Here is a 24,205-nt window from a genome sequence, read left to right on the forward strand (position 1 = left end):
ACTACATCTTTCTAGCATAAGTGGAAAGTGGTGTCCGTTTAGTGTTGCAAAAAACTGGTTTGAAAAAATTGTCCTGCTAACTCAGCAAAACCAGTATAGGTGTGTGTGTGTGTGTGTGTGTGTGTGTGTTTAAAAGGAGATTTCCCAGCTCCAAGCAGAACGCAGGCAGTAACTGGTACAGCCTCATCAGAGGGGCCAACACCTATCCAAATTCTAGGAATGTGAGGTTAACATTTTCTCAGGTCACAGAAATTAAGAATCTTCTACTCCAGACTTTATTTCAGAGAGATATGAATAAGAGTGATTTATTCATATTGATTTATATCTAATAATCTTCATTACATTTTATATTTTGGTGGTTATGCCTCAAAAATAACTACATTTTAATATTTTAAGTAATTTGCTTCAGGTTTCTTGTGATAATAACCCTTTCTTTTCTGTTTATACTCTCTTCCATTAGTTACTTGTAATCAAACTACTTTTGCAGACTTTATTCTATTCTAGCCATTTGGATATCAAAACATTCTGCTCATTGTGCTTTGGCTTTCAGTTTTTGCAGCTTTTATACTTTTTAAAATATTTAACTCTATATAAAATGAGGTTTCTCATAGAAATAAACTGGAATCTCTTCAGTTCCTTCAAAGACATTTTTCTCTTTAAAATCTGTTTCAGCAAACTGGCTGTTTTTTGTCTTTCCAGGCTGCTTTTAGCTACAGTTTTGCTCATGTTAGCCATTTGCTTTGTTTAATTTAACCTTTTTTGACACAGGTAGTCTCATTAAGACTTGAGGACTCATTTTTAAAAGAGACCTGATTTAGACAAACAATATGACAGACAGATATGTTAACAGTACCATGTTAATCAAAGCTTTAGCATCTGTTTTGCTAATTTTAGCTACTATTCTGCTGCTTTTAGTTTGTATTCTGCTCATTTCAGCATGAGTTCTGCCTTTTTTAGCCAATGTTTAGCTCATTTTAGCTTTCAGTGAAGTCATTCAGCGTTCACACCGTATTATGGCAGAAAATGCAGTTTCTCTTCTTATTCTTAGTTTATTTTAATACCACTCATTTAAAGTTCTTCATACAGTTTGTAAGTGAGATACTCAAGTTTCCCCTGGTTTTTTGTGTGTCCCACACCAGAAAAAAGCCAAAGGTGAAGAACTGTTTGAGCAGATCATTTACCACCTGGACATTGTGGAGAAGGACTACTTTGGGCTGCGTTTCATGGACTCGGCACAAGTTCCGGTAAAAACTGTGGCGCTTATGATCTACATGTCTTATTTGGGTTGGGTAGAACAAGTAATTTGGATAAAATGACTTATTATAGAAACCTTTCATCAGAAATATCTGAAGTTTGTAAAACAATGCTTACTGTAATTACATAATTCCTGTTTTTCTCATTTTAAATATTTCTTGATCAGACTTTTTGATTTATGTCCCCTTCGTAGCAAAGCTGAGCTCGTTGACTTTCCCTTTTGGTGAATGGCTTTAAAGGATTCATTAAGGGAGATTTGTCAGCGAAGGCTGTGACGCTGTCCTGTTACACAAACTAGTTTTAAGTCAGTGACCCTGTTCTTTCACAGAAACTCTGGTGGAGGGAAATATGACCACGGGAGAAGGGCGGGGAGCTTATTTCAGCTGAGGGAGGGATGGAAGAAGGAATGTGGGGGAGAGGAAACTAGAAAGTGCTACGAGTTCCTCTGTTATCTTTCTGTCTCTGCTCACACACGGATTCACAAAACCGTGGCTCCCTCCCGTTGTCTCTTAGAGCCTGAACGCACCACACCGAACAGATCGCTTTTAAATTATCCGGGGACTTTTATTCGCCCAGGATCACGGTGGCGTGTCAAAAGTTTGCGAAACTTTAGATTTGTGAGTAGCTGACTGAGTCGAGGCTTATGTGGTTTCAGAAAGGAATCAAATTAAAGATTAGACATTTCCTTCAGGTAGTTATTTCACCTGTGTTTTACAGAGTCCAAATTACAAGAATGAAAACCTCCTGAAGCAAATATTTGGTCGTCAATGCTCACTATCGCCCCCTAAAGTCTTTATACACAGGGTATATCAATCTGTACCCTCTTTAGAAATGTATTGATCACCTGTTAAAAATGTACGTTGGATTTTAAAGTGGATTTAAGATCATTGTCTTGCAGAAAGCATTTTCTTTACATCTTTAGTTGTTTAATTGGGACTCTTCTGATTTTAAGTTGAATCAGTTCATCTTCCTCCAGTTAAACATTTCTTTTGCTGATTTTCCATATTCCATATGACCTTCTTCTCGTTGGCAATAATATTTATAATTTACAAAAACAATCAGTGGTTACTGTAAGGATACGATTTGTGGATTATTTATAAACCTCTGATGTTTGCCTTTTACATATAATTATTGTAGACAAACTATAGCCCCAAAGAGTTGATAAATATGCCTAAATGTTGTTATAGTTGACTTTTTTTTAACCCCATGAAGCAGATTTTTGAATGTTTGCGTTCTGCTATAAAACATGTTAAAGAAAGAAGCATTTTAGTGTTTTTTGGGGTGAAACTTACTGAAGTCAATGCAGTGAATTTCATTCTGTCTTCTGTTGTTTCAGCACTGGCTTGATGTCACAAAAAGCATCAAAAAGCAAGTAAAAAGTAAGTTGGACATAAACTTTCCTAATGTTGCTTTTGTCCCTGAACATAGTTTCAGTTTATTAAATTATCTTTTATAGTGGAGTTCACTGTTTCATCAGAAATCATCAGAAAAGTATCATTTCTGTAAGGAATAAACGCCTCTGTTATTGTTGATCAATGTTTTCTGGTCTGCAAGGTGATTTGGAGACCAGGTCCATGAATTGTTCATTATTGAAGGTTAAAATGAAACGATGACAATCAGTCAGCTGATATTTCTGGTTTGTGTTTTAGTTGGGCCACCGTACTGCCTTCACCTGAGAGTCAAGTTCTACTCTTCAGAACCGAACAACCTGCATGAGGAACTCACCAGGTCAGGCAAACGAGTCTGCTTTAAGAAGCCCTACGTAGCAGATCAAACAGAAGTGATTTTATTCAGTTACATCGTTACTGTCATGTGAGTGTGACTCAGATAAAGCAGCTGTGGTTTAATTAAATAATATTAATTAAACTGTCCAACAGCAGACTGACTGTGCAGCAGAATCGATGCAGACTTTGTGTTTCATTAAGAAATGTTGTTTTTTTTACTCTCTGCATTGTGATGAGTGAAGAGAACTGCAACCTGATAAACTTAATACTTTTTACTTTAGATACTGACTTCTTAAAGCAGAAACAGCCTCTTTACGAAACCAAAATCAAAGATGGAAGAAAGTTTTCTAAAGTTGAACACACACATACAGATCTCTGAAATGTCTGTGATCAAATCTGCCACATATTAATCACTGTTTTTTATTATTCCAAGTTTGCTTTATTATGCTTAGCTGCATGTTGTCACTCATTAACTAAAGTAATAAAGTGTTCATTAGTTTATTATTTCTGCAGAAGAGGAGTTTAATCTTATCAAAACGACTTATAGATTATTAACTGGAAGGAAAGATGTACGTTTTGTTCTATAAGGTTTCTTTATATAATGAAATAACTTGAAACAAATATCTTTAGTTTCTGTTTTACCTGTTTTGTTTAGACGTTGTTTTCATCACATCCTCAAACGTTGGACCAGCCATCAGCAGGTCTAACCGTACAATCCTGTTTTTCTTTCAGATACCTGTTTGTTTTGCAGTTAAAGCAAGACATCTTCAGTGGCAAGTATGTGGATTTTCTGCATTTAGTCACAAAAAATAAATAAAAAACTAAAGAAGAAGCAAAGTAGATTGTTTTCCCCCTGAATGTGTCTGAAATGAGTGAGCGCTCATGTTTGTTCAGCACATTCTTAGTTGGTATCCAGTCTGATTGTTTAGAGGTGAGTTAAGGGTAAAGTAGACAAGAGAGGATAAGTTATCACAGAAGAAAAGAAGCATTCCTTTAACTGCTATACAGCGTTTAATTCATTTGAATCCAAGATGATAACATTTTGTTTATGTGGTGTTTTTCTAACATGAGCACGAATCATGACCAAATCTGTATCATCTTTATTTGAATTCTCTGCACATAGAGAAAATGAAGGTTTTTTTTTAAGATAAAAATTGCAATTTTTGTATGTTAGTGAGTCTAATTTGTGTCCAAACTTACAACTGCAAGGTGGAGCAAATATGTACGACTTTTTTTGAAACAAGAGAGGCATGAAGGATAACAGCCACAAGGAAAGACCTCGAAATTGATGATGAGAAATTGAGCTGTCATAATATATTTCTGCTCTATTTTTACAACCAGGTCGCTGGTGTTTTATTGAGACGTGCAGGAAGCATGTGTTTTTGTAAAATAGTGTTTTTTATTAATGATAATACACTTATTGTTTTTAAAAACTACAAAGAAGAACTTACAGGAAGATGCTGGGGTGAACTGACAGTGCTTAATGTTGATGATTTTTCTGTTACTGACACTTTCTTCTCTGTATTTTAGGCTAGAATGTCCGTTTGACACAGCGGTGCAGTTGGCTGCCTTCTCGTTACAGGGTAAGCACAGCAGGAATTTAATCTTCAGGTTGTTCGACTAACCTTTGACATCGGCTGTCCGTACAGTCCTCATCGGTAGTGTCCGACCCTGGTCCTGGAGGGGCCACTATCCTGCATGTTTTAGTTGATTCCCTGCACTTCAGAAGGTATTCAATGTCTGCAGAAGCCTGTTAGTCACTCGTTGACTCAAATCAGGTTTGTTAAAGCAGAGAAACAACTAAAACATGCAGGGTAGTGGCCCTCAAAGACCAGGGTTGGACACCACTGATCTACCCTGTTCTCATTAAGAGAACATTTCTTACATTTCAAGTATGACCTGTTTAGATTTTAGTTGAAACACAGGGATTTACATCATAATGATAAAATGGTGATGATGTAAACGTAGTCGCACCTAAGACATTTTGTCCTTTTATTGTGTTGACTTCACAAACTGAAAGCACAGCCTAAATAACAATAAAACCTTTCCAAATCTGTTAAATGCTAAACAAACAAGTCTCCCTGTACCTGGTGATCTCTGCTAAGTTGTGCCTCAACAAGGTGCTTAACTGGCATAACCCTGAAGACAAAACTGTTTGTTGAAGCTCATCCTTGTCTATTCAACAAGAGGGTTGTAACCTTTTTAACCCTGTTGTTTTCAGAGTAGCATTCTGCTAATATTACTGCTCTGAGGCACAAAATATAAGATGATAGAATTGGGAGCCACTAAGTGTTTTCCATGTTAAAAAAATGCATTTTGTAAAGACGAAAACTGCTCTGAGATAGAAAAGCCTGGGGGCCAAAGCCTTGATTAAAAAATAAAAACAATCTTTGGAACGCTTACAGAACATTTTCAGTATTTGTCTTAAAGGCAGCCTCTACCTGCAAGAGTCGATTTAGTCGTTTCAGAGATGTGTCAAACGTCTGAGTCACTGGAGACATTTATGGAAAGGGATTGAATGCGCGCACACACACACACACACACACTGTGGGGTAAGTGCCAACTCATTAGTGTTCAATCCTCTTCAGAGGCCCCCTAATCCAACACCCTCTCTGTTTTCTCTTTCCCCCCCAGTCATTCTTTTTCCCTCCATCCTCCTGTTTTTCCCCCCAGAGTTTCAGTCGGGGCCAGAAGTTTTTAAACAGTGACACATTTCATTAATTTGACTTTTTACTCCACCGTATTGGATTGTAAATGCAGCAGTCGAGATTTAGATTAAATTCATTTTCTTCCTTATATTACATGAACTGCTCAGGGATTGCAGTCTGATTTATATGGATAATATATATTTTCCTCTGTCCTTCAATTCTTGCTGGCTGAAAAATAACTAAAATAATTATTGAATTTTGTATATAATAATTTCTTATTGTCAGTTCTTTTCTTCTCATGCGTTCCGTTGCTGCTTATGTGCAAATGTTTATTTTTGCAAAGATTTAAATAATTATCCATCATACTTTAAAGGGGTGAACTTTGAATTTTGAAGTTTTGTATTAATAGGAGCATAAAACCATTTTTTATACTCTGCCTTTATAGATGAACACCAGGCGCACATGTCCATGACTGAACACTGACTCATGACTCATTCATGACTGATGACACCACCCAGTTTGATGGGAGGGTGATAAGCATTTATTCTTTATAGGAATCTATTAATCTATTGTTTCCTCTTTAATATCAGGTAAATGTAATCTTCATGAAAGCTTTCTCTTTTTATTGATTTATCAGATTGAAAATAACGATGCAGTACATATTTTTAACAATGAAGTGAAGCTGAGAGCTTAAAACGATCAGATCTAATTTTGATTTAGATGCAATGAAATTATATTTTTTTATATCCCAAATCTTTCTTCTCATTTCTTCTCTCACAACTTGTGGGAGTAAAGAGCACACAACAGATTGTTTTTACTGCAGGACGTAATCCTTTCTAAGGGGGTTTTCTTGCCTTTGTTACAATATTCTCGCTCTAATTAATTCAGGAATTACACCAGTGTCTGAGCTCTTTTTTGCTTTTTTTAATTTAGGATCTCTACGAACTACAGCTGAAGTCAAATCAATCCATAAATATCTTTTTTTTATTGAAACCACATGAGTCACACCCTGTCTTACTTCCATTCCAGCTGAATTAGGTGATTGTGACCCACTAGAACATAACCTCGACCTGGTGTCAGAGTTTCGGTTCATCCCTGAGCAGACGGAGGACATGGAGCTCGCTATATATAACGCATGGAAGGAGTGCAGGTGAGCGTCTCACCTAACTTTGACTTTACAGAGAAGAAGGCATTCATGAACATTACATCCCTTTTTACTCTTTCCCTCAGAGGCCAGACTCCGGCACAAGCTGAGATTAACTACCTGAATAAAGCCAAGTGGTTAGAAATGTATGGGGTGGACATGCACATGGTGAAGGTAAATAACACGCTGCTTGGAAGCATTTTGTTGTCTGACTCTATTAGTTACAGTATGTGCAGTTAATCATAAATGGAGTGACTCATTAATGGTTTTAGCTAGTGTTGCTGGAGGAACAAGAAGTGAAAAGAATTAAAAATGGGCAGGGACTTTGAGTATTTGAAGTCTAGTTACCTGGTAGTGACACACCAAGTGGTTTCCTGATGGTGCTTTTCAAGTCAGGGTGCAGCTTGTGACACTTGTTGTGCTGAAATAATTACCCCTGCATGAGTAAAGGGCAAAATAAGCACATGTGAAAAGCATGAGTTGCTTCAAGTAGGTTTGTGTTTGGAGCGGTGGCTGATAGGTGGATAATGGGTCAGATATTCAAGGAAAAGTCATAATTATTGTTGAGTTTGAGTGTTATCGCCTAAAGTGCAGATCCCTAAAATCACGAGGACATCATGAATCGTAATGACGCCTCTGTTGATGTTCCTTTTGTTTATTTATTTGTTCCTGTTCTTTTTGTCTGTTCCAGGCAAGAGATGGTAATGAGTACAGTCTGGGTTTGACACCCACTGGAGTTCTGGTGTTTGAAGGCCAAACAAAGATCGGACTCTTCTTCTGGTATGGTTTCTTAACAGTTTGTTTGGAGATTTAACCCACCCTTTTTGTGTTTCTGTGTGTCTTTGAATCCAATTCATTTGTTTCTTTACTGTTGTAGGCCCAAGATTACACGTCTGGATTTCAAGAAGAGCAAGTTGACACTTGTGGTGGTGGAAGATGACGAGCAGGTGACTGAAAGCCCCCACACTAACACTTGGCAAACCACAGGATGTTGAAAATGCACAACATAAACAATCGATCTCGTGGTAGTCGCTCTTGGTAACAGTAAATCATGGTAACTGTTCTTTCCATGCTTTGTTCCTGTTTTTATCTGGGTCTTAGAAATAACACACACAGAGTTTTACCAGCCATCTTTCTAGCTGCACACAGTAAATTTTAACTCTAGGTTAAAGCTAAAGACCTATTTGACTATACATGAGAACTTCTGCAGCTCTTCCCATAGTTGTGCCTTCTTGTGTGACATATTTTTTACTTAAAAAGGTAAAAGCCATGTGACTGAAACAACTGACCTCGTCTCATCTGTCTTGTTCAGAAATATAATCACTTTACAATATACATCTTCCTTTTTTTTTCCAAAATAAGAGCATTTTATTTAAAAACCTGTAAAATCGGGTAGCTCTTGAGCCCAACAAGATGTGTGAATGTTATCCAAATGAAACCAGGTTTGGTACTGTAAAACTGTAAGAGAGTCTGAGCTGTTTGTGTTCATGCCGGGGTCTTTGAGTGAGGTTAATAAAGAAGCCTGTTCCCTCTGGTATTCATGGTATGCACCGTTCTCCCACACACACACACACAAACACACACCAGATCACACAGAATCCAACTTTCAGCATTGAAAGTCAGCTGTAGACTTTGTTTTGGGGATTTTTGGCATTGTGCTTATTTGAGAATAAATATCTTTGTATCTGTGTGTAGAAAAAGCCAAAAAGAGGGCATCCAGAGATAAACAACTGAATTAATGATTAGAGGATTAATAAAGAAATTTACTAAATTGAAGAAACTTTGCTTCATCATCATGCTAAGTTCAGCTATATTCACAGTTAGGAGTTCAGATGTGTCCATAAATGTGATTGCTGTTTATTTTTTACACCAAAATCTGCTTGTTTTACTTGTTGGCACATTTACTTTGAATTAATTAAAGGCGTCCGGTCATTTTGTTGCCTTCTGCACTATTTGCTCTCAAAAGATCTTGATTAGTTTCTTTATTCTCGAAAAGCTGCATGAGTACTTTCTTTTATTTGCAGATGTGTTTTGATTCTCATATCTTGGTGTTTGTTTGAATTTGATAAAGTTAACATGGAACAAAATGCAAAGGTAGAATCAAAGTACTGCTTTGACGCTCGACTGGCTCCATCACAAGTTGTGTAACGGACTCTGGTGCCTGCTGGCTTTCATTTGGGCTACTAGTACCAAGATGATTAATGAGACATTTTCACTGGTAGTGCAGCCAATTATTCTTCACAGTTTCTTTCTGTGAGTAAAAGCCAGGAAATGAGCTTTGCTTACATATTTCCCTTCGTAGTATTTCAATTTCCAGGTTATACAGTACATCCCCCTCATAACTTGCCATAAACTAGAAGAGCCAAAATTCAATTCTGTAGTATTGCAGAACTTTCCTTTCCGAATTCTCTGAATCTAAACTCATACCAATCCTCCTCCTCAGGGCAAAGAGCAGGAGCACACCTTTGTCTTCAGGATGGACCACCCCAAAGCCTGTAAACATCTGTGGAAGTGTGCAGTGGAGCATCATGCTTTTTTTAGGTTGAGAGGGCCAGTGCAGAAGAACTCTGCCCGCTCTGGATTCATACGCATGGGCTCACGCTTCAGATACAGGTACAAATGCACAGGCAAACTTCCTTTAATAATGACGTTCAGTACCGGTGAGAAGTTTAGGCTCACCGGCTTGTATCCAGATGTTGTACTGACATTTTCTGGTTGCTTTGTTTTGATCGTAACTTGTTTCAGAGAAGGTGTAGGAATGAACACTTCAGTGTTGCAAACAAAAGGCTGATGAATTGTAGGTGAAGGAGAGGTTTGATTTGTTTAAGCCAGGTGTTTGTTTCAGTGTGAGGTGTTTAAGCGGACTGACACCGTGACTCCAGGTTAAAGTACAGTCCTGCATCATTCTCCGTGCTCACAACAAGTCCCACGTCAGTGCACAGCGATACTTGAAGTTGTTCTACACCAGCACTCAGTGTCAACATAATGCAGTAGCCAACTGGTTCCCCTCTGTGTGTTTAAACATTATCCAGCTGAATAAGCTTTAGTGGTGACGTTGATTTAACCCAGGGGTTGCAGGGTTTTGTTGTTATTAGAAGGTTATCAGTTGGTTGGGTCCGGAGTTCAGCAGGGGTCATTACTGTGTTCAGTATTGTTCTAGCCATTAATCACCGTAAGTATATATTATATTTTCATCATTTGCATTGGGATCTGTGAAAATAAAAGGTCTGTTTTCTGTTTTTTTTATGACCAGTGGAAAGACGGAGTATCAAACAACTAAGGCCAGTAAAGCGAGGCGTTCAACATCCTTTGAGAGGAGACCCAGTCGACGTTACTCCAGAAGAACCATGCAGAACAGAGGTGATGACAAAAGTCACATATAGTGATTTAGTTAGTTGATAAAGCCCATTGGGGTAAATAAGAAAATTCAGTTAACTCTGAGTTTATTCAGCCGAAGTTGGAGGCTTTTATTAGAACTATTAAGAGGCTCAGGTTTATACATCTGAACCAAGACAGACCAAAAATTAAAAAGAAGCCTTGGTAGTACTTCACTCCACTTTTAAAAAGTAAACTAAAAATGCAAGAAACAAAGACGGTTCAGGTGTCAGTGCAGCAGGCTTCAGAAATCCTCTGAAGTTAATGATATGCTCACCCTGTAGTTGTTCCACCTATAAAGGTGAATATGACACGCTATCACTTGAAATTTACCAAAATAAGAAAGATTCTCTTTAGATGAAACTCCAAATGCTATTTCCATCAAACGGCACGTCCCGTTCATGACCTGTTGTACCGTCAGATTGAAATCTCACGGCGGGCTTCCCAAGACTGGAGACTGTGAAAAATGTGAAGAAGTTTAAACACCGAGAGAAGCGTGGAGAAACTTTCCTCCTGAGTTCAGTAGGTTATCTGGGAGCAGGTCAGCAGTTCATCTCTTAGAAAAACAAATGCTTCATTTACTCAAGACAGAGTTGTCCGAACTCCTGCGAAGGTGGCTTCTATGAATAACTGAATTAAGAGGCTGAGAACATTTAAATGTGATAGTTTCTGATTTTTAATGTGTTACTAATGAAATGTGCAAAAATGTCAATTTCCTTTGGCCTCAGTGGAAGTTGAATAAGTTGATAAGCAAAGTAGCAGTTTTATTATTCTAAAATAACTAACATTTTTAAGTAAAAATGAATAAATAGTAATTATACATAATTTAACTTACGAAAAGTGAAAACTTAAAGCACTCACAAAATGTTGTTTGTGTTTTTTTCAGGGCAGTTCAGCACCCCTGAGTAAGTACCCCACTTCTTTAATAAAATGGTTGTTCTATGGCCTGTTTTACTTGTTAGGTGTTAAATTTTCTGTACAAATCCAGATTTTACTGTATCTTTAATGGCTGCTGTGTTGTGTTGTGTGCAAAGTTGCTAAATTGGTTCACAAAATGGAAATTTGCCTGAAATTTATCAAGCACAGTTAATTAATCTTCTGTACCACACATGCAGTTTACATTAGTCATGAGGCTTTATCTCAGCACAGAGCCTTTTTATTCCAAAAGTACAACATGTGTGGGCTCTGACTTTAGTTCAGATATAAAGAGAGCTAATCTGCTGTGAGTCATCTCACAACAGTTTACAGAAAAGATTTAAAAGATGTTAAATGATACATACCTTATACAAGTCTGTGTTCCAAGCATCCTAGATTTAATTTAATACTCCATCTTTGAGTCTTTAAAATGTGTGACATATGTTGCTTTTCATGTTTTTTAATTGCAATCCGACTTTCTCCTTTTTTCTCAGGATCCGTTCTTCAGGAAATGGAGTCAGCTCCAATAAAGACAACAAGGTGACGATCAAAACTCGGTCAGGGCAGTGGAGGAACGAGCTCAGACCGGTTTATTTTCACAAAACACAATAACATTTAAGTTAAATTATCTAAAAAATGATAGTTTAAGGTTATATAGTTTTATTTACTCTGATCCATTTTATTATAGGTGAATAATCACTGCTTATTAACGTTGCTTTAAATTATCTTTTTTTTTTCTTCAGGTTTCTTCAAGTAAAGGGACCTGGTCTGGCGTCCCTGTGGTCGGCCCAGTTGCGTCTTCAGTCTGTGGACCAATAGAAATCGAGGCTCTGCCCAGAAGTCCAGGAGGAGAAAAAAGAGGGTTGGTACTTTAAATTTGTCCATAAATTTAGTTTTGTTGATTCAGCCGAATGTAAAAGCTATACCCACGTGGCTGATTCCATATTCTGAACTTTTAGATTATTTTTTTTATTTGCAAGTGGCATCTTAGAACTGCTCAGCGTTAGCTAATGACAGGAAAAACAAAACCAGATTAGAAAAAGGTGACTGGTGCCTGCTGGGTGCTGAAAGAAGTGGGTGGGCAGTTAGGTGTGTTTTTCATGCTCTAATGCTGTGTGAGTAGCTTAGCATGGCTTATCCACTCACCCTGTCTTGTTGTGACCCAGGAAAGGACAAGAGAAGGAAGGACAGAGGCAGAGAAATGTGAATATTTGTGTCAGACGAATGCAGAATTTCTATTAGCTGCAACATAAAACTCTAATTCTATTTCTCACACACAACTTCACAATACTTCTTTTTTATTTATGTATTAGTGTACTCTTTCATACCTTAGTTTATATAAATATTTAAGGATTTATTGACGTGTTGAGTGCAGCACATTTTGATGAACATCACATGGAGCGAATGTGTACTCAATGTTTGCTTGTATGTTCCAGTATTAACATGTACTGAGGACAAACTGTCGGGACTGCTGGGTAGGTACAACCAAACCCTGAACCTTGAAATGGCTTTGGCTTTAACCAATCAAGCTTTGTGATTTGGCTTTGGAGGAATATTTCCTTGCAGTGGACAGACGTGCTGTTTGTTGGTCCACTTTTTGATCAGCATGAAACGCCGACCTAATTGGTGGAGGAAGTAGTGTCATGATTTGGGATGCTGTGCGGGAATCTCGTCTTTGGTGGCATGAATCATAGATGTGATATGATTTCAGCTTCTTGTCTATTTTGTTTAAGAGAGTAGGTGTCTTTATGTTCGGACTTCTTGTTTCTGTCTGTGCATCCTGTCCACCTTCTCCTCTGTAAAACTCTTAAAAATCTTCTAAATGACAAAATAGACACAACAGTAACTCAGGATGTTTTTTCATTAGGTATATTAGCGCCTGTTAAGCTTATTAGCCAAAGAAGATAACAGAAACTAAAAAAATAGGGCAGTTCTAACAACACATTTACTTGTAATTGACGAGGTTTAAAAATATTCCCTAAAATTAAAACCTTTTTTAAAACATACTGGTGCCTAAAAGAGCTCCTAAAGTCCAGAAAGAGGAAGTTTTAAAAGGCTTTAGATTTTCAGCAAAGGAGAAGATTTGTGGGAAATATTGTCCAAATAAGAAAATATGTATATTCTTTTAAATTTTTATTCAAATCCATGAAAGCACACAAGACCCAGGAAAAAATGTCTTGGAAACCATGCAGTAAACTTAACACAAAATCATTCATTTTGGGTCTAATGTGGGACTTTATTTTATTTTATTTTTCCAATTTCAGTATATATTTGAAGAAACTTATTGTAACAAAGCACTTTGCAATAAGCTGCTCAGATCATTTTGTAGGTTGACAGAGCTCGTCTTATTATTTCAAATGGTTAGTTTTTTTAGGTTTAAATGAAAAAAAATAAAATGTTCACAGCCTTAAACAGATTAGGTTAAATAAAATAAATACTAAAAAGGATTATTTAACATTGACACAAAAGCAGAAAATTCTGCATATAAATTCTTTTCTTCAGCGTTTGTGTTTTCCACTTTTTGTCGTCTAAACCTTTACTTTCTGGCTCATGGTTCTTTCCTTTTTCTCCTTTTTTACATCCATGTTAAACAATTGACCTCTTTAATTTTTTTCCAGTATTGCTTTTAGTTTCACCCACACACTCGCTCATCCCATTCCATTTTAATTTTTTTTGCTTCCTGTTTGTCGCCTTCCCCTTGTTCTTCACCATCTCCCCCCACCATGTTTTCCTCAGGTCTCCACCTTCCTCCATCCGCCCCGTCCCTCTCTCGTCAAAGCTCAGAACCAGGAAATGAACGCGTCCGACCAACGGACACCTCCCTCGCTTTCTGTTCTGATGACTCTTAGCCTGCTGATATATGGGAGTGACTCCGAGTTTGTGACATTTTTGTGAAGGAACTTACTTGATTTGACTGTGTGCTTTATGATGTGAGGCAGCCACCGTTGAAACCGACCACGTCTCGCGCCGGCTGACATTTCTTCGAGCCTTGCGTCACGCTTTCCTCCTCTTCTTCATCTCTCGGCCCGTCACTTATCTCTCTTTCTTGGTCTTTGAACACGAGGAAGTTTAAACTCCTCCCGTCTTTGCTCTGTAATTTTTATAACTTCTAAACTTTCCTTCTCTTCAAAGAACAAAACTCTTTAACCTTCTCCCCCGTCCTTATGATGAAACTGGCAGACTGCAGGAAGATGGTATCAGTGCAAGGAATTTCATTTAGCCCTTGACTTTTCAAGATAATACTGAACATACAGTACTGTGCACAAGTTTTAAATTACCCCAGTTTTTTTAAAACTTTGCTTCCGGGCAGCCAGTTTTTTTTTTGTAATCTTGCTCAGTAGTTCTCCAACCTTTTCTGAAGCTCCTTCAAATATTTTCTTTGGATTTTGGCTGCTTCTTTACTCATTTTGTGTCCAGCCCTTGTACCCGACAGTGACGGTAAACTGTGCGGTTTGTGAGCAGCTGAAGGGCAAGTGAAGGAGTGCCGGACGTTAAAAAATAAATCTGTCTGCAGCAGATAAGTTTCTGAAAGTCTTTAAGAAACAGGAATAAATCCAGCTGAGACCTGAAACAGAACCAGAGAGATGCATCATTTGGAGCAGTTTTTCTTACTTTTTATTGACTCGGCCTGTTAGTAACACAGTACCTAAAGGTCCAGTTTCTTTGCTGTTAAATGTCAACACAACGCTGGTTCATCCCTTGAGTTTAGCGGCCATTTTTATGCCTTGAATGATTCCCAGATCAGAGTTGTGGCTTAACAAACCAAAAGAAAAACATTTCTATAAAAATAGTCAGAAACTGAAGTGAAGATAACTAAAAAACTTTGTAAGGCATTCAGAAAGCATTTATAAGGAAGTGAGGGATGATGCAAGACTTTTGCACAATACTGTAGTTTCTAAATGGTTTAAATGGTTTATTCTTTTTACTTTAACAGATTTTTTTAATTTGTATTTTATACTGTAATCAGTAAATTACTAATGCTGCCTTCGATGAACTGAATTAATTTTTTTAAGGATTTGACATGTGTTAGATCTGATTTTACATTTCATGAATTTGCTTGTTTTAAAAGGGAGTTGGATAAGAGGGCTGAGGTCTTCGTCGTCCGTACACACATTTTTTTAAAGAGTGTGAACAAACGTAAGCTGCAGGACACAACCTCGTTCCAAAAATTTCAAATACAGTAAGGTTATTATCCGCAGCGATTCGGACAAGTATTTTAGGAATGCTGGAAGTTGCATGTTTGTCCTCTGCCTCCAGTGTTAAACTTTTAATCTGTCAGAGCAGAAATAAAACCCATAGTGCCTTCTCATCCAACTTCTGTCACAACGCAGTAAATTCCCAGTGAATCAAAACGAAGCACAAACTGTCTGGTTGTGTTAACACAACTGTCGGAGCTCCTGTTCAGCTGAGAAAGGTTTCATGAAAGTATCTTGGATTGAGTTTAATGAGAAATGTAAAGACAGGTCGGAGAGTCTATAGTATAATTGTTTATTGCACAGCTCAGTGAATGAAGGTGATTGAATATTATTCTTGCTTAGAAAAATGTTACTGTAATTGTGACCAAATGATGTTTAGCTTTATAAACGGTTTTAAATTATATCAGAGAATAAAGAAAGGCTTTACAGAGTCCTGGAAATGTTGTCTCCTGGGTCTTAACATAAGTCAAACAACTTTGTGGAAGGAATACAGTTAAATACAGTTTTTTGTTTTCAAAAGTGCCTTAAAGTATTCACACCCCTTGAACTTTTCCAATATTTCTTCACATTGAACCACAAACATCAGTGTTTTACTCAGGCTTTATATGATAGATCAACACAAAGTAATAAGCATAATTAAATGGACAGAATTATTTATTTTATTACAAAATTGTGTTGGTTTATCACATATAGTTCCAGCAAAATACTTCGAAGTTTGTGGTTGACAGAATTGGAAAAGTTCAAAGGTTATGAATACAGACTAAGATGTCTTCTTCCTGGTTTATTTCCTACACGCTGTCTGGAAACTGTCCATTCTCATGGATTTCTGAATGTTTACACACATTTCTACATGTTTTCCTTTAACTCCTCTTCTCTCCAGGCAGTATGCACCAATATACTGCAAACTTCATAAGTTGTCCTGTGTCTTCAGGCCATAAAAATATGAAATAGTTTTCCGGCTGCTGGAAGAGCTTTTAACTAAATCTGTGTATCAAATGTTTAGCTTGGAGCATCTCTAATACTGAGAATATTGCTTGGTGTTTTTTCCCACAGACGTTCTTATTTCCCCTCAGTGTGTGTGTCGACAGTGACTGGGTTCTGTAAATGGCTTTAAAACAGCTTTTATTAGTATTATTCAGATTTGGTTTTTGGGATATTAGCGTTACGTAAGCATGTTAGTAAAATATCTTCTGATAAACGGGGCCAGTTTGCCATCATTGCTGAGAACGTTATGGATGATAGAGGTAAGCTGCGTAATTCTGACTAATTTTGTTTAAGCTTTAGTAACGTAACCTTCACTTTTTCTGTTTTTTATATTTCCATTTATGTATTGTTAAATTCTCCATCAGGTTTAAAGTATTCTCCTTTATGTTTTTGGGTTATCCAGCCTGCCTGTTGTTGCCGACCTGATGGAGACGTGCGTCGACGACGTCCTCAGGGCTCCTGCCGTTCCTCCGGTGACTCCTGCAGAGGAAGATGGGCCGTGCACTTCCTACGCTGCTACCAGTGTTGCTGCAGAAGATCCTGTCAGTCTCAGTGGTGAGCATTGAACAACCATACCATCAGATTTTTATCTTGGCCATGCTCCAGAAATTTTAAAATTGTATCAAAGATGTTTGTTAAAATACTTTTCTGTAAAGCCTGAGAATAACAAAGTAACAAAGTTTCTTCCAGTATATATTCCAATAAAGCCAGATGTTATAAACCTCTGAGGTGATTTTGTAGTTTATATGGTTACCTAAATGTAAACAAGTTGAGACATAAAGTCGCTGGAAAAGAACTTTGTTGTAAGTGTGTTTAGATGTGTGTTTCACTGCAGAAGCCGCAGCTCGTCTGAAGCAGCTGGAGTTGGAGAGCAGTCCACTTCCCTCGACTCCAAGAAATAATATCAACATAAATATGGCCATGAACAATCAGGTGAGTGTTTGTTTGTTTCTAACTGAGGCCGAAACCTTTCTTTCGTTCTCCGTGTCGACTCTTAGCACGTTAACTGCTGCGCTCTGACCTTTGACCCCCACCCCAACAGGATGACGTGGTGAAGTTGACGGAGAAAGGCAGCCTGAACAGCTCCGGCAGCAGTCCGGCTGTCACTCCGCTGCGCGCCCCAGAGGATCTGAAGAGCAACATCCTGAAAGCTCAGGCTGATGCTGCTGCTCTGAAGGTGAGGAGGACACACGAAGGGTTAATACTTCAAAGATCGCTAATATTACTTTACTTGTCTGGTCAATTAAAACAGTCACAATAACTCAAAATAAATAATATAAAATTGTTCTGGAGATGTATTGAGCCACAGCTGTTTGCAGAGAATTCAGCTTTTCCAGGTGGTTAAAGCTCAAATATAATGAGTGAACTTTATTAAAGTCTATTCAATCTCAAAGTAAATGCATGTTTTTGAGTTTTAAGCTTTGTAAATTAACTCAACCTTACATTTTGTGAGTAGAAGCCTAATATATTATCATAACACCACGGGTATGTAATATGAAACCAAACAAATAGTTCAGCAAAAGGCTTCAGTTCAGTTTTCATTTGAGCGTTTGCTTTAATATGATGAACTTCAGAGTGTTTGTGTGTCATAACATGACAACTTCAGGATGTCATAGTCATGTTCTGTTATCTCTGTGAGTTATAGTTGTTCTGCCAGTACAATCTGTACATTTATCTCTCTGTAGGGGCATTTGGAGGAACATGTTCTAACAGCTGGTGATAAAAACTGTAACTTGCAAGAATCTTCTGCCAGGTAGGAGCACAGTTTGTTAGAAAAGCAGTGAGACTTGTATTTTTTTTACTTGAAACTAGAGCCCTCCTTTCTTTAGCTTCCTGAGTCATTTACTGCATTCTCAGCTAATCCCACCTCTTAGAGCAGATTAAATTGTTGCATATTCATGAAGATACTTAGCATAGTTCAGAATAGAACGTCACTTTCTGTCACCCTCATAACAAAACTCTACGTGTGAAGCAGCAAGTTCCTGGAATATAAACAAGATTTAACTCTGTTGTTTGCAGTTTAGAGTTAAGTTTTTCTTCTTGTGGCTGTAATCTTGTTTTAAATGCAATAAAAAAAATGGTAAATAGTGGTAATAAACCAAGCCTTAAACACTTTTTTAATATATAAAACATTGGAATAGCTTTTTAAGCAGGACAGTGATTCATAAACCTGGTTCAGGAGTTCACTCTGGATTGTGATGATTTCCAGAAATTGAATTAAATTAAAGTAAAAAAACAACAACATTGCTAGTAGTGTTTTTGCTGTAATTGTTAAAGATATCAGTTCTTGTAAGAAGGTAATAAAAACAATGTTTTTAGACACACTTTGCCAATGTTGTTTTTAATTCAGTCTATCAGTTTAATCTGATCCTGTAAATCATGTTTTTGCCTGACTGAATATTTATTGCCGGCATGTAAATTACACGACACGGCTTCCAGTAACGACATGTTATCTGTTTGCCAGGTTGAAGGTTCGCACCGGCCGAATGGGCAGTAACTCGTCTCTTTCTGTCAGCAGCCGCCCCGACGCCCAGGACTCCTGGGATCTGATGAAGCCGGCCTCGCTGGTCTCATCTGCAGCAGCCAGGTCTGTGTGTGTGTGTGTGTCTGTGGGGTCACTGCTTTTGTTTGTAGTTTGTGCTGTATGTAAATGTTCTTTTACCTTTTTGCTTTAATCAAACGGTGCATGTTCTCATTAAAGTTACAAATTTAAACAATATCTGGAGAATTTAATGTAGCATCTCACTGGGTTGACTAGTTGTCGAACGGTCTTTGTGTCAAAATGTCTCGAAATGTTAGACCCAAAAATAAACTGATAATCAACAATGGGTCGCAGCCACGCAGCTCTTTAGTCGCTGCAACAGAAAAAAAATCACCCATTTTCTCACAATTTTGATTCAACTGGACTCCAACAGTCGCTGCTCAGTGAGATGTAAACTTTAGGACCTGAAACGGGTCATTCAGTAACCAGAAAACTTGTTCTTCAGTAGCCAGAATGACACGAGCAGAAAGAAGGATCAGGTTTTCACAGAAAATGGTGAAGAGGGAAAATAAGACTAGAGAGTAAAAGTCAAATATCCCTAAAGATTTCAACTCAACCGTATTAAACAGCACCACAGAGTGATCTGCAGGACTCTCTGTAGTCTTTGCTGACATCTGTCGGTGTGTTTGTAGCTCATCTGTGTGTGTGTGTGTTGTTGGGTCACATGACTCAGTTTCTGCCTGGATACTGCCAACAGAAAGAGACGGTTAAAAAAAACAAAACAATGTGAACGCTTGACCAGCCAATTTCCAGATGCCTTCAGGTTCATCTGTGCAGCTTGTTTCATCACTCAGGCTGGAGAATTTAAAATGTCCTGTTTTTTATTAACAGATTTATCTTTAGATAAAAATCAAATTTCTAATGTAGGTTTATGTGAGATAGGCAGCATTTTGCTTCCAGCATCGGTGGAGATGCTGTTTGGTTTTAAATGACTTAATTTCTGTGTTTAGGAACATAAAGTAAATTATAAATTATAATACACTCTGTGGTAATTACTTAATCACTCTTCTATTTCTTTCTTTAGTGCTGAGAGGTTAGCTGAGGATTGTGTTTCCAAGATTCCTGCAGCCACTGAAGGCTTGGCTCCAAAGGTAACTTCAATAATTACTGTAAATGGGATGACTTTAAAATAACTCATTCCTGCTGTGAACTGTTTACAGTTCTTACTTTGGAACAAAAACATAAATGTATACAAAGTCTCCACTGGGAGGGACGAGGGAAATATATATTATATTAGTATTGTTATGTTCACTGAATGGTTGATTTGCCATTTTGTTTAACATGTTTTTTTACATGTTTGAGTTATTAGACTGAGACAATCTGAAAAATTACAATTTTCTTTCTTCTTCTTTGCTTCCTTAACCTGACTTCCATGTTCCAGCTCAGTTTTTTTGTGTTTAACTTTTGAATTAAGCAGATCAAATGTTACCCAGGCTCTGGATTTTTCAACATGCCTCTCACAATCTCTGAGTTCATCTGCTTCTCTTCCTGACAGTGATTAAATTAACCTTTTGCTCTGAACCATAGAGTTGTTGTAATTATAACACCAGTTTTTCTGCTCCTGAGTCGAAACTCTGACAGCTGAATGTTGCTGGATCAAACCCTGATTCAGACACTGCTTGTATTTAGTTGCTGAGCAGTCCTCATGTAAAGTTATTAAACGAGGGCTTGTTGAGAAATCTAATCAACACAGAGGTTGAGCTCTGATTGTTGTTTCCTGTCTGCACGGACAACATTTCAAACCAGACAGCAGGGAGGAAGAAGCTTCTTTGTGGGTGGTTCTGATATAAAAATAAAAAATAGTTCTTTTCTTGTGCTGCAGGTTAAAGCAGAAGAGTTTGACCTGCCAAACACTGCACCACCGTCTGACAACCTGATCGACTTCTCTGATCCAACTCCTCTTGTAAGTGTCAGTCCGCTTTAGGTCGTAAGATGGATTCCTTAAATCATCTGTCATGAAAGACGCATTACAGCTTGACTGTGTGAGCCCACCACACATACACACAGTAACGTTGAGGAAATAAAGGTCAGCAGTCCTGACCTCATGCTCACTGAGGCGTTTCTCAGTGTCTCAATTACAGAGAGAAAAATAAAAAAAAAATGGCCTGAGATCAAAATAAGCATCTATTTACATATTTTACTTTTATTTACACAGAATCATTTCACATGAAAAGTCATTTCAGGGAAATTTACAAAGAAAAGTTGAATTAAAATTCAATTCATTTCATATAATTGTGTATATTTATAAAAAAATTAAAGCAAGGAACCCACTTATTAAAGAAAAAGACCTGAAAAGTCTTAGAAACTTGATTGATGAGTGAAAAACTGAAAATCCAGATGTACCTGCTTAGGAGATATTCAATAACTGCCGTGTTAGTATTTACAAGCACAAAGAGAAGATGGTATAGTAGATGGTAGATAAATAAAGGATGTGACGCCTTGTTTTGTTGCAGCTTCCTCCGGTGCAGCAGCTCAAACCTCTCCTCACGCCTCGCTGGATCGTTCCGTCAAACGCTGTGAGTTTCCAGCTTTAGCCAGCAGTGCGTCTTATCCTTTTTAAGAGAATTAAATATTTAGTATATAAATATTTTCCTACACATTTACTCTGGCAGGTGTAGAGGCTATAAAATAACTGACTTTTATGTTTCTTCTTCCTCTGCAGCCTCCTGGCATCTTAACCAACGGCCTGCTTGACGTGGACCCCCCGTCTAAAGTCGTCCCTCTTCTTCTTCCTGGTGAGGCGGTAGCAGCTCTCGTCCCAACGCCTCCCCACCTCGCTCACACACGTAACGCCATCCCCTCCAGGTAAAATGATTATTTGTTGGTCTTCATGACTTTGTATGGAGCACCTGTAATGTCCATCCGTCCCAGAGTTGTTGTTCTTCTGTTTACCTGTCCTGTGTTCCTGTTTTCCTGCAGCGCTGTGGTTCAGCTGCCCTCAGAGGGTGAATCCAAACCCACAGGTCTTCTGACCACTGAGCTCCGATGAAGAAAGAGTCTCCATCATCACAAAACTCATCTTCCTGTCTGTTCTTACTAACTGTGGCTCAGAGAAAAGGAAGAGGCAGCTTTTAGTTTCTGACAGACACACGACTAGACTCACATCCGCTCACAACTCCAGTATTAACATCTCAACAGCACGGGAATTTCCTGGATTTGCTCCACGGTCAGAGCTCCGCCTCCAACATCAGCGTCATCACGAAACGGGAACAGACTGGCGCCCAGATATCAGTGACCTCACGACGCCCATCAGCCACTCGCCTCAATCTCAGCTTCTCTCTTTTAAGCCTTTCCAGTTTCGATCAGTGATGCTGTTTCCATGGCGACACAGGACGCTGGATCCCTGAGCTTTTCTCTCGCCGCACATAGAGCTGCTCAAACACCGAATGAAGATGTGAACCTCAAATGTTGATTCACAGAAAAATCTGAAGCACACTAACCTTTTTTTTTTTTTTTAATAGTCTTACATGAGTCTGCTGCAGCGTCTGGATCTAAAATCATCACTGGATTCTTTACAACACTGGACTTTTTAAAGGTTTATGATGGATGACGTTGGATGTTTTACAAATCTGTTTTACTGTGTTTTGTTCTGATCTTTTTATGTGGTTTGTTGAATTTTTTAATTCAGTAGCAGCATCACTAAGGGAAAAAAAAGATGTTCTCGGACCCCAAACCATCAGTTTATCAACATCTGTCATTTTAAGTTTTAATTTTTTATTTACTTTCTTTTTAATCCACAAATTCTGTGTGTATCAGTAGCTTATATACTCTTATTTTAAGCCAAAAGTGAAATGAGGCTACATGCTGTTGTCAAACTGGGATCACTGGGCTTGTGTTACTGGGCGGCTTCTCTTCAGACTGTGATTTGACCTTTTTGTTATTATTTTTTTCTCCCCCCTTGCCTTATGTAAATGAATGTATTCAACATGTCTCCTGTAAGACTGCTGAAAATGTCAGAGTATAAATACGTGTCGCTCCGCTGATGTTAAAGTCTTTCAGCACTGGAGGGAAACCTGGGAAATATCTTTAAAAGTAGATTTTGTACAGATGGAAAGTGAGGCACATGATGAAGTATTGACATTTCCTTTTCTTTGTTTGTTTTTTTAATTATTTTTCTTATTTGTAGTTTCATTCAAGCTGTTTGTAGTTCTTTTCTATCAGACGCTGACTGCTTTACCACCTCTTACTGTAGCAGTTCTCAGTATTTATGCTCTGTGTAATTGTTCAAAAGTTTGTCCAAAAGTATTGTAGCACACAGTTACAGCTGTAGATGGGAAGTAGACTCCTATAAATATATATATTTTTGAAAAGAAAAACAAATGTTTGCAGTATAGTTACTACTGATGGTCAGCGAAAAGCAGCAGGAAATACATCACTGAGACGTCTCAAATGTCATTTTTATGAATTGTTTTTCTGGATTTGATTACGATTCAGTAAAACTTTGCTTCAGTAGAAAACAGTTGTTTGTTTTTATTTACTGTTATATTAGTTATTTCTGCTAAAGTAGTGGGAAAACAGTCATTTGTCTTCTTTTTGTTTTAAATGTTATAAATTCCTCTTTTTGTTCTAGTCTAAAGAAAAGCCTTAGTTTGGATTGAACTGTAAACTGAGGAAAGCCTGAGTTAGATGCCACGCTCAGAATACGTGTTAGGGATGATTATTAATTAAACAATAATTAGTTTTAATAAAATCTGTCATGGCATATTTTGCTAACACAGGCCAGAGTTTAGGTGACTCCAGCTGTAACAACATGTTCAGGATGTTTAACTGTAGCTCGGCTGATTCGAGCTGCTGTATGTCGACATTTTCACCTCAGGGTGGCAGCACAGTTCTATATTTACCCCTTTGGTTAAAAAGGAAATGAGCAGATTTTTGTTTCTTTTGTGTCATTAAAACAATTTTAAGGAAGAAAAAAATAGTTCCCTAATGATAGGCATTAGTTATTTAATGTATTAGTGCTCATAAGAGTTTTAACTCAATAAAAGCTGATTTGTTTGGAGGTTTCTTGGGGGAAAAAAAGCCTTTATTTGAGTTCAATACAATATTTAGGTTGTATTTTAGATTTATACCTGATAATTTGGTTATCCACCGGTGGTAAATATGTTTTAGTTTCAAACTTTTCAAAGTAAAAGCAGGTTGTAGTTTAGGGAGGATTGGTTGGAGTGCAGTGCTGATCTAATCCTGTAGGGGGCAGTGTAGCTCCAGAGTTAGCCAACCAGCTCACAGGAAGACTTTCTGAGCAATTTAGGAAAATTGTATTTCTGCATGTCAGAAAATCTGCTCAAACAGACATTAAAGGCTCGAACAGCAACTCAAGTATTTATTTATTTTTTTTCTACTTTGATTTATTGACGTTATAGTGTCGACAAATCAGTCCAGCTTCTCAAGGTTCAACATTAGTGTCTCATTTACAGAGAGTGGTG

At 37.7% G+C, this 24,205-nt stretch overlaps 1 protein-coding gene across 5 annotated transcripts in view; it reads left to right on the plus strand.

Moving 5' to 3' along the window:
* The window catches only part of epb41l5 (erythrocyte membrane protein band 4.1 like 5), a 34,511-nt gene extending 11,272 nt beyond the window's left edge, over positions 1-23,239 (plus strand). Inside the window, exons 3-26 of one of the 5 annotated variants that reach the window (XM_017420744.3) lie at positions 1,140-1,244; positions 2,591-2,633; positions 2,904-2,982; positions 3,711-3,755; positions 4,509-4,561; positions 6,656-6,776; positions 6,857-6,944; positions 7,462-7,550; positions 7,648-7,717; positions 9,214-9,383; positions 10,024-10,130; positions 11,032-11,050; positions 11,555-11,600; positions 11,804-11,922; positions 16,644-16,795; positions 17,058-17,173; positions 17,283-17,417; positions 17,926-17,993; positions 18,705-18,827; positions 19,807-19,873; positions 20,605-20,685; positions 21,236-21,298; positions 21,445-21,587; positions 21,702-23,239. In XM_017420744.3, coding sequence (XP_017276233.1) covers positions 1,140-1,244; positions 2,591-2,633; positions 2,904-2,982; positions 3,711-3,755; positions 4,509-4,561; positions 6,656-6,776; positions 6,857-6,944; positions 7,462-7,550; positions 7,648-7,717; positions 9,214-9,383; positions 10,024-10,130; positions 11,032-11,050; positions 11,555-11,600; positions 11,804-11,922; positions 16,644-16,795; positions 17,058-17,173; positions 17,283-17,417; positions 17,926-17,993; positions 18,705-18,827; positions 19,807-19,873; positions 20,605-20,685; positions 21,236-21,298; positions 21,445-21,587; positions 21,702-21,771 — 2,172 coding nt within the window. In that variant the 3' untranslated portion in view covers positions 21,772-23,239. The remainder of the gene's footprint in view (positions 1-1,139; positions 1,245-2,590; positions 2,634-2,903; positions 2,983-3,710; positions 3,756-4,508; positions 4,562-6,655; positions 6,777-6,856; positions 6,945-7,461; positions 7,551-7,647; positions 7,718-9,213; positions 9,384-10,023; positions 10,131-11,031; positions 11,051-11,554; positions 11,601-11,803; positions 11,923-16,643; positions 16,796-17,057; positions 17,174-17,282; positions 17,418-17,925; positions 17,994-18,704; positions 18,828-19,806; positions 19,874-20,604; positions 20,686-21,235; positions 21,299-21,444; positions 21,588-21,701) is intronic. The other 4 variants (XM_025006904.2, XM_017420747.3, XM_017420745.3 and 1 more) reach the window with 4 other exon arrangements.
* Positions 23,240-24,205: the final 966 nt, after the last annotated feature.

The sequence above is a fragment of the Kryptolebias marmoratus genome, linkage group LG6, assembly GCF_001649575.2.
Source record: "Kryptolebias marmoratus isolate JLee-2015 linkage group LG6, ASM164957v2, whole genome shotgun sequence".
NCBI lineage: Eukaryota > Metazoa > Chordata > Actinopteri > Cyprinodontiformes > Rivulidae > Kryptolebias > Kryptolebias marmoratus.